This window comes from Gouania willdenowi, chromosome 22 (genome assembly GCF_900634775.1).
Source record: "Gouania willdenowi chromosome 22, fGouWil2.1, whole genome shotgun sequence".
In the NCBI taxonomy this organism is placed as follows: Eukaryota; Metazoa; Chordata; class Actinopteri; order Blenniiformes; family Gobiesocidae; genus Gouania; species Gouania willdenowi.
The window spans coordinates 32548275-32558326 of NC_041065.1; the positions used below are offsets into that span (position 1 = coordinate 32548275).

Genomic DNA, 10052 nt, shown 5'->3' on the forward strand with positions numbered 1-10052 from the left:
CACACACACACACACACACACACACACACACTGAAGCTGTGATGGCTGCTCTCCTTCTCACCGTGTTTGTGGCTCTAACATTTCTTACGTGTGTTCCTGGAGGTGAAGGTCTGGATCTGCTGAGAACCTCCACCACCTCAGGGAGTGAGTATAGAAGCAGCTCTGAGAGGAAACCTGACCTTTACGATCACTGATTTAATTTGATTGCATGAGAAAAATCATCATTTCACATTTTCCTGTTTATTTCAGTGTTTTAGTCAAAGAAAATGCATTTTCACCTACGTTTATTTATTTATTTGCTTTATTATTTGTTTTTTTTGTTTATTTGCTTATGTATTTATTGTTTGTTTGTTTTATTCTTTGTTTAGTTGTTTTTTCGTTTTGTTTATTTCTTTGTTTATTTGCTCATGTATTGTTTGTTTTATTGTTTGTTTGTTTAGTTATTTAGTCAGTTTATTATTTCTGTTTGTCAGTGGACAGTCTAACTCAAAAACGTATGTCCGTATCTTTGATGAAATTGTCAGGAAAAATCTGAAACAGAATAAACAACGAGTGATTAGATTTTGAAGATGATCCGGACAATCAATCATTTTTAAAAATTCACATCTTGGTTCTTAATTGACTGATTTTTACAAAGTTTCATTGAGTTTCATCTGGATCAGATCTGGATAATACATTTGATGTAAAAAACATTCTTTTTAAATGGGCGTGTCCGTACATTATAATACACCTACTGTATAGTTATAGATAGAATAGAAATAGATAGAGATTTTAAAGTGTGAACGATCATGCCACCATGATCAGGATCAATGATCCTTAAACAGTGCGCTGACACGCTCTGGTGGCTGAAGTTAGCGAGTAAATCACAGACTGTTGAAGGACTCCCACCAAAAAGAAGTCCTTCTATCCTCAGGGTTTGTGTGTCTTCAACTGTCTGTGATTTACTCGCTAACTTCAGCCACCGGAGTGTGTCAGCACACTGTTTAAGGGAGAGTAAAGGTCCCTTAGAGGAGCTTTTATCCTCTTTCTGTAAACAAAAATGATCAAAATGATCTAAAAATCAGGCTGAATGTTTCACTCTAATATAAAACAATGAGATGTTTACAGACAGTGGGGCCGTGTGACATCATCAATCACGTGATTTCAAGATGGAGGAACACAGGCTCTAAAACTGTAAAGTAGAGACATTTTTAAAAGAAAATTACATGAATATGGTGCATAATAATGTGTTTTTTAGGCATAGATTTACTAATCAGGACATTGAAAAGATTTTAGGACACAATTGTAGTAACAGTGGAGGATCCCTGACTTGTTTTTAGATATTTGTATGTTTAGTTTCATTACATTCATTACATTCATGTCCTCCAATGCCAAACATCTGGACGTGAACAGTTTAGAGTGTGGGTCATTAATGCTGCTGCTGTTCCACTCAGACGCTTCCTCTGCTCCGGCCGTGCTGTGCCGCTGTTCCACCTACCCCAACGTGACCCTGTGCTGGTGGCCTGAGCCCCCCCACTCCCCCCCGCTGCACTACGTCATCAGCTACAGGTAAATCAGTGCAAACAGACTACAGACAGACTTCAGTCAGTCCCACACTCTACTCACACTCTGTCTGTGTTTGTCAGTGAGAGACACAAACCAGGGAGCGTTAACATGTGCACGCCAAGCCCACCATCATCATCATCATCATCATCATCATCATCATTGTCGTCATCCTCAGCTCAGCAGGTAAAAGCTTTATTTTAAAAACAGTTGTGACCTGAAAATAATCTGTGACCACAGGGGGCGACAGTTCCCACTCTGAGGTTTAATAGTAGACAATGAAGCAGAGAAGAAAAGCTCACCTTAAGGGACCTTTACTCTCCCTGCGACAGGGCGCTGACACGCTCTGGTGGCTGAAGTTGGTTTGAGAATGGATGATAATGATGTACTTCCTGTTATGTGTGTTTTTTCCAGCTCTGGCGTTGCCACCTGCCCAGTTTAAAGCTCTACACAGACTATATCGTCAACGTCACCGCTGTTTATCCCGCTGGCACCAGTTCACACCTCACCAGCTTCATGTTGGAGGATATCGGTGAGAGCAACAGGCCCCTATTATCGACAGACACTGTTATCCACAGGCCCCGTTATCCATCCACTGAAAGCTTGTTATAGTTCATTCGTAAACAAAAAATTACGTCACGGTTTCGTTGTCGCCTGAATCTAAAAAAAAAAATTTTTTTAACATGAATAAAAACTATTATAATGTATTTAAAACTTTCCTTAACGATTCAAAATCAAACTCTAATTGTTATAATGCTCTAAAGTTTGATAGTTGAAGTTACGGACTAGTTGGACGGTATCCAATCAAATGTACTTTAGCCGTGTGGAAGGTATTTTTGATTATTTATATTTAAATCTGTCAGAGTTGCTCAAAACATTTTTTAAAAGATGCTGAATGATTTATATTGCTTTATTTTGTAATTTAGTTATATTTTTGTTAGTGTGACTGTGTGGATGATAATTGAATGTATTTTAGTTATTTGAAATTATCCTATAAAGGGTTTTCACGGCGCGTCATCAACCCTGAAGTCACCATATTGGTGATATGCAGCAGGTAAACAAAGCGCACGCACACAAGCAAATCCCAAATTTTGAGAGGAAATGGTGAATTATTGATACTGCATCTCCACACACCATCTGGTTATAGGCCTCCAACCTTTTAGAAGATTTAAGGTCTTCCTCTGTGTATGGGCTTGGCGAGAAAACCAGGTAGTTGACAATTTCAGGATAAATAATAGACGGAAGACTCTCCAGGTCGTCATTGATCCAAGACGAGGGAGATGACTCGTATTGATCTGCACCACCAATAAAGCCTAACTTTTCCAAATATCGTGCTCTTTCCTGCAGACCAAGTCCCTCCCTGTATGCCTTTGCATCTGTAACACATTTTGAGGAGCTTTTCTATGGTTTATCCATCGCAGAGTTTACCTCTGAGTGCCTCTAACATATGGTATATACTGTACATCCGAGTGTCGCCAAAATAGCCACTCATCCAGGTTACTGCCCAGAATGTGACGTCGGTGAAAACAATCTATAAACTGAAATATTCCTGTCTCTCTCTCTGACAGTGAAACCAGACCCTCCAGAAGGTGTCACTGTTTCCCACCATCATGGCAGGAAGTTCCTGGTCCAGTGGAACCCTCCCCCCACCTGGAACAACCTGGACCTGTTCCCTCTGAAGTACCACGTCCAGTACCAGTGGGAGAGCAGGGACGGCCCCCGCTCTGTCAACGTGAGTCCCTCATTCATTGATTCAGTGTTTCCTTCGTCAGAGGTGATGGCAGCAGATGTTTATTGTTCTTCTCCTCCTCCAGCTGGGGCCCTTTGAGAACACCAGTGTGGAGCTGAAGGCTCTGGGCTTAGGTCGTCTCTACCTGTTCCAGGTTTGTGCTGAAGATCTACTGGGACTGGGTCAGTGCAGCGACTGGAGCTCACCTGCACAACTCCACACACCACACACAACTACACAACTGTAGACACACACACACACACACACACACACACTGAGAGCTGCAATAAAACATCACAACTTCATGTTTTCATGTTTGTTCTTTATTGATAAATCTATTTTACTGAACAGTTTACAGCAGACTGACCACTGTTATCGTAGGGGGCGGGGCCAGAAACATGTCATATGATCAACATTCTTGTCAACAGTGAGTTTTTTCTCCACTGCAGCTGATGCTGTTGATGGAGATTTGTTGGCGCTACGAGATTAATATTGTTGTAATTTGTCAATAAAGTTCAACTGAACTGAATTTAGATCTGTGTGTTTTTGTTCTAATTTTACGTTTGTTTTCTCAGATTTTGTGGGTTTTTTTGAGTAATTTAGTTGTTAAGTGCGTTTTTGGAGTCATTCTCTGTGATTTTGTGTTTTTGGATTCTTTTGTGTGTATTTCTGAGTGTTGTTTCCTATATTCTTGAGTTGTATTTGTTAATGTATATTTTTATTTTGTAATTTAGTCATTTTGAATTTTTTGGATCTTTTGGCTATTTTTACGTTTTTTTCAGTCATTTTATTTTCCTTTTGCATGTTTTTTTTATGTCATTTAGTATGTTTTTGGAGTCATTTTGTGTGTTTACTTCAGGGGCCGTATGAAGTTAGACCAAGGGTCGCATGTGGCCCCTGGACCACCTGTTGCTAACATTGACTGGTCATCAGTCAGCTACATCCACCACGAGAGGAGTGATAAACTGAGAGTGTCTCACTCCCAGGGTGGTGGAGGGGGCTTTAGGGAGGTGTGTGTAAAAACGTTCTGGGCTGTAGGATCCTGGTCCGGGGGCGGAGCCTGGACTGGGGGCGGAGCCCGGCTTATTGGCTCTGCGGTGTCGGCTCTGCATGGTGAAGGAGGGCTGTCTGTGGCGGTAGACGTCTGGGTTGGTGCTGTCGTACTGTCCTGGTCCAGGACTAGAGGACAGACCCTCATTAGGAGCTCCATATTTCCTACGACTGGAGAAACTAAAGCTGGAGCTGGAAACTTTGTTAGGAATAGAACATCCTAGAAGGTTTGGAAGACTGTAGCTGAGGATGGAACAGAGAACATGGTTAGCATTGGTTAACGTTTTCATAGGTCATGGGTTTACAACCTGTGGCACAGCTCAGGCTGTTAGTGCTAATGTTCAGTCTGTTAATGCTAACGCTCAGGTTGCTAATGCTGCTAATGCTCAGGCTGCTAATGTTCATGCTACTAATCCTCATGATGCTAATGCTCATGCTACTAATGCTTGGGTTGCTAATACTGCTAATATTGATAATGCTGCTAATGCTACTAATGATCAGGCTGACAATGCTCATGGTGCTCATGCTTAGGCAGCTAATGCTCAGGCTGCTAATGCCACTAGCACTCAAGCTGCTAATGCTAATGCTGCTAATGCTCAGGCTGTAAATGCTCATGCTATTAATGCTGTCAATGCTAATGCTGCTAACGCTCAGGCTGCAAACGCTCATGCTATTAATGCTGCCAATGCTCAGGCTGCTAGTGCTAATGCTGTGTGTACCTGTTGGGTGCTGGGACTGCATCCACACAGCGGTATCTGGTTCTGGTGCCGATGGTGTAGGACGGCGGTGTGCGATGGCCGTTCACAGGTGGAACTCTCTCTGGACTGTATGTTCCTGGTCCTGGAGTTTGGAAAACTGGATCTATGTGCAGACACAGAGGAAGGAAAATGAATCATGACTCAGCATATTTGGACGTGACACACAAGTGGTTTTTTCACCTTTAGTCGCTGAACGCCGTCCTCTGCCCAACATGGAGTATGACGGAGTCTCCATTCTACCAAAGCGCGTCACCTTTTCACCAATGTGGTACATCGGGCCTGGACTGGAGTCCACAGAAACCACTACAGGAAGTAAAAAACCACTACAGGAAGTAAGAAACCACTACAGGAAGTAAAAAACCACTACAGGAAGTAAGAAACCACTACAGGAAGTAAAAAACCACTACAGGAAGTAAGAAACCCCTACAGGAAGAAAGGAACCACTACTACAGGAAGAAAAAAACCAATATAGGAAGTAAGAAACGACTACATGAATAAAGAAACCCCTACAGGAAGAAAAATATCACTACAAGAAGTAAGAAAACACTAGAGGAAGTAAGAACAACGGGAAGTAAAAAATCACTACGGGAACAGGAAGTGAAAAACCACTACAGGAAGTAAAAAACCACTACAGGAAGTAAGAAACCACTACAGGAAGTAAGAAAACACTACAGGAAGTAAAAAACTACTACAGGGAGTACGAAACCCCTACAGGAAGTAAGGAACCACTACTACAGGAAGAAAAAAACCAATATAGGAAGTAAGAAATGACTACATGAATAAAGAAACCCCTACAGGAAGAAAAATATCACTACAAGAAGTCAGAAAACACTAGAGGAAGTAAGAACAACGGGAAGTAAAAAATCACTACGGGAACAGGAAGTGAAAAACCACTAGAAGATGTGAAAACTATGGGAAGTAAGGAACCACTACAAGAACAGGAAGTAGGAACTGCTACGTTCTTGTGCTTTATCTTGTGCTGATTTTGAAGTGTTCCCATTTATTAGAACTCAATTATTTCTGTTTTTAAAGTATTTATAAATTATTGATAAAGTTAATAATGAAGCTCAGACTCACTGGTGCTGCTCAGGCGGCTGTGGAAGGAGTAGGCGGGACTACTGGGTTTGGTGAAGTCATGGTGGAGGTATCCGAGGGTCGGGGGGAGGGCGTAGCGTCCGGGGCCGGGGCCTGAGGGGGAGGTCAGAGGTCATGGTGAAAATGATGAGTTCCACATGCTGACCTTTGACCTTTCCTTTTTAAATTTGACACAACAATATCTAGACCAGACCGTGCACCAAGACCAAGACTTTCAACATGTGGTCCCAGGTCTAAACTCTAGATCATGTGTGTTAAACTCAAGGCCCGGGGGCCCCATCTGGCCCTTTAGAGCATCCAAGTTGGCCCACAGAAGACATTAAAAATGATTATTATTGTGTAAATTACAATATAAAGATATCTCAAATTCCCCAATTTAATGAAACTCTACATTATTTTAGGGACTTGCAGTTTTCCTTTGTTTATATCACATCAATGCAGTTATTTTTAATTACAAATTGTGGAAAGAACTCAGAATTTTTCCACAAATCTTGCAATTTCGTAAAAACAATTCCTCTAAATTACACAAAAAATCATTCAAAATAAATAATTTTTGAAGTGAAGATCCTGCAGGGACTGATATTAAAAACTTAGGCATAATGATGTTAAAATTGTTCCTTTTTCAGCCTTAAATCTGTGGCCCATTTCAGATCAAACTGGTCCATTTTTGGCCCCTGAACTAAAATGAGCTTTTCCTCTGATGTTATGGAGGATATTATAAACAATCAGAATGTTGCAGCGTGTGAACCAATCACAGGCTGCGTCTCACTCACCTCTCTCTCTGGCAGAGATGATGGGTCTCCTCTTCACCTCCTCTTCCATCCTCTTCCTCTCCTTTGTCCTTTGTTCTTCACTCACTTCCTGTTCTTCTTCTTCTCTCAGATGAGCCTCACCTTCCCTCCATTAATTATTCATCATCTCACTCAGCTACAGGACATCCTATCTGGATTATATCTAGATCACACGTGGATCCAGGCCTCTCTACGTCTTCTCTTGGTTAGTTTGGTTCCCACAGAGTAAAGGAACAGAAACATCGTCCCTCACAGTGCTGATGGTGTAGCAGCTTTGCTCTGTGTCTGATCTAATCAGGTCAGAAACATGTGGTCCGTTTGTCATCCTATTCCTGGCGTCGTGTTACAGCTGTAGAACCCGAGCCCTGCAGCTCACACTGTAAGTAACAGCAGCACAGGAAACGCTGAACTTTGCTCAGGAATAGAAGCAAACGCACAAAAACACACAATAAATATATGTACACACACCACTCAAGTTAGATGATGTGCACAGTTTCACGTCCTGTCGAGGGTTTCCCACTGAACCTGAACACATCACTGCATTAGGACAGGAGATGCACTTTAAATCATCCTAACTACTGAATACATTGAAGAGTTTCTGAAAGCTAATATATGAAGATAAGATACCAGACTTCTAAATAATAAAAGAGAGTTAGACAACAAAGGGGTGATGGGAGGTCAAAGGTCAAAGTTATAGATGATGAATATTCTACGTTTCTCTCTACTTTGTGTTCAATAAATGATGTGTAGATTGTTTCCTCTAGTGTGTGTGTGTGTGTGTGTGTGTGTGTGTGTGTGTGTGTGTTAGGTTTGTTTCCTGTGACATCATCAACAACTTAAAAACTTTCCTTTTTAACAAAATGTTTTGGTTTGACCTCCTTGGTTAGCTTCAAGATGATATATAAAAATATAATGTATTATTATAATTATTAACAAACCGACATAGTCATCAACATCCCCCGCCAGATTAGTTGTCATTATAACTCACAACCTTTTCCTAAATGTCCTAAATCTAAGAACTTACATGTATACACAAGAAAATATTATCACATCAGAATATAAAATTACTATCGATCTTAAACGGTTTCTAAGAAAAGTTGTCTCTTTTGAAGATACCTCGAACAGAGTAAAATCTAGATCTGATGAACTACGGCCAGGCCCGAGTTTTTTCTATTAACATAGTAAAGCCATGTGTGGAGGTTTGGGCTTTTTTCTCATTGACAATGAATTCAGTGAATTATTGTAATCAGTGACGTGCAGTCAGGGTAGGCGGTGCCTACCCAAGGGTGAATTGATAATTGGATTATTTGTTATTATTATATTGTAATTATAAATGATTTATTTTTCGATTTCCGATAGCCTACAGTACCTATAAGTAGGAAAGTGTCAGTATTTTGTGCGTTTCATAAACCAAAATACTAAACATCGCTACTTCCTGGTACGACAGAGACGCTGTACAGTCTCGCTCTGCTGTAAGGCAGGAGGAGGAGCCAGGTGGAGGCCACACCCTCTCCCAAAAGCACATTGCTGCTCTGCCTCTGTTCCCATAGCGTGTTTTTTTTATGTGTTTTCGCATGCGCAGTCAGTTCCCCAAGATGAAACCCATTTAGGTAAAAAGGCAGCTCTCTATGCTGCCTTTGGATGTAACCGTGCTATGCTAAATGCTATACGTAAGTTCACAGTGCATTAGTGAATTGATAACACGAGACCGCTGCTGCTACGTTCTCTAGCTAGTGGGCGGGATAACACTACAGTCAGGATGACAGCGCCAGAGATGATAGAGAAACTTTTTTTGAGGAAAAACAACAGCTTTTAAAAGATGGAGACCAACACCTGAGCTACCAGACCTTCAGCAAAGGTAAGGTCAGAACATTGTTGGTACTTTCTACAGGAAATGGAACAAAAGGAAGGATTGACTTTGTGGATGCTCCTCACTGAGGATGTTCTGAGTTGTTGTTGTTGTTGTTGTCATTTTCTCCATGTTTCTATGTTTCCAACACAAACAACAGATGTGCTGCCGTGTCATGAGATATATCTTGTTGTTAGAGTATGGAGGCTATATTAAATAATTGTTTATGTTTCTTTAATGGTGTTTTACGGTGTTGATATTGTGTGATTAACACTTGATAGCAGAAACATATGAAAATGTCATTGGTGGTATCGATTTGAAACGTGCCTACCCAACCCTAGTGGTCACGGCACGTCACTGATTGTAATCGTAGGAGTTCTTATTTTTTTTTCTTCCACAACTCCTTTGTCGTTGAACTCCTCCTAGGCTATTAATGCAGCACTAATGACACGTATCTCATAGGGACAATGATTTTTGTTGACCTTTTTTGGAGCCAAAATGTCAAGGTCAACATTTTCATATCTCTATGAATATTTATCGTACAAGTTCGATGCTTACATGTATGAAAAGCTCATCTCAAGTGAAGTATTTTATTTAATCAGAATGAAGCTGTACGACCTACCAGTAAAAAGATTTGTAGGGGTCAAAGTTCATGAGTTCACAAAGGAAAAAAAAGAAAAATGTTCCTATAACTTGTTTACAAATTGAGATCCAGTGCTCAGACTGGTACCATTGAACAACATTTCCTTTCAATGTGTGACCTTCACCTTCACTCAAGGTCATATTTAAGGTCAAGGTCATTCTTCTGTTTTTCCTGCATTATGTAACGTGTCAAAAAATCCAAACACAGGTTGTCATATTTGCCAATTTTCAATTGCCAAATACATACTTGCCTTGCAAATACAGGTCTTGCCTAGTTATTATTATTATTATTATTAATAAAATCAGTGATCATGGGAGTAAAACGTCTGTGTATTAGATGAATAAATGTGACCTCCTGATGAGGCTATTATTTGTTGATGGAAGCTTTAACTGTGACTTCGTTTATTATTACTGCACAATCATCACATGATTTTAGTTTCTATTTGTTCTTTTTATTTTTTTAAATAAAATATTATTATTTACTTATTTATTTTATTCAATTTTTTATTCTATGTTTATTATGTTGCAACAAAACCTCTATTGTCTCTGCATGGACTTTGTCTTCTTCTACTTCTTCTTAATGTAACATAACTCAC

General features: G+C 40.3%; 2 protein-coding genes across 2 annotated transcripts; one reads left to right on the forward strand and one right to left on the reverse strand.

Moving 5' to 3' along the window:
• Window positions 1–8: 8 nt before the first annotated feature.
• Window positions 9–3800, forward strand: ebi3 (Epstein-Barr virus induced 3). Its single transcript, XM_028437764.1, has 6 exons — window positions 9–144; window positions 1434–1548; window positions 1626–1728; window positions 1957–2074; window positions 3111–3274; window positions 3357–3800. The coding sequence occupies exons 1-6, from the start codon at window positions 42–44 to the stop codon at window positions 3516–3518; spliced, it is 765 nt and encodes a 254-aa protein (XP_028293565.1). The 5' UTR covers window positions 9–41; the 3' UTR covers window positions 3519–3800.
• odf3l2a (outer dense fiber of sperm tails 3-like 2a) lies at window positions 3587–7530 on the reverse strand. The gene is made up of 5 exons (XM_028437763.1): window positions 6948–7530; window positions 6157–6267; window positions 5260–5382; window positions 5041–5182; window positions 3587–4564 (listed from the first exon to the last, which is right to left on the reverse strand). Exons 1-5 carry the CDS (start codon window positions 6994–6996, stop codon window positions 4201–4203), a joined length of 789 nt encoding a protein of 262 aa, XP_028293564.1. The 5' UTR covers window positions 6997–7530; the 3' UTR covers window positions 3587–4200.
• Window positions 7531–10052: the final 2522 nt, after the last annotated feature.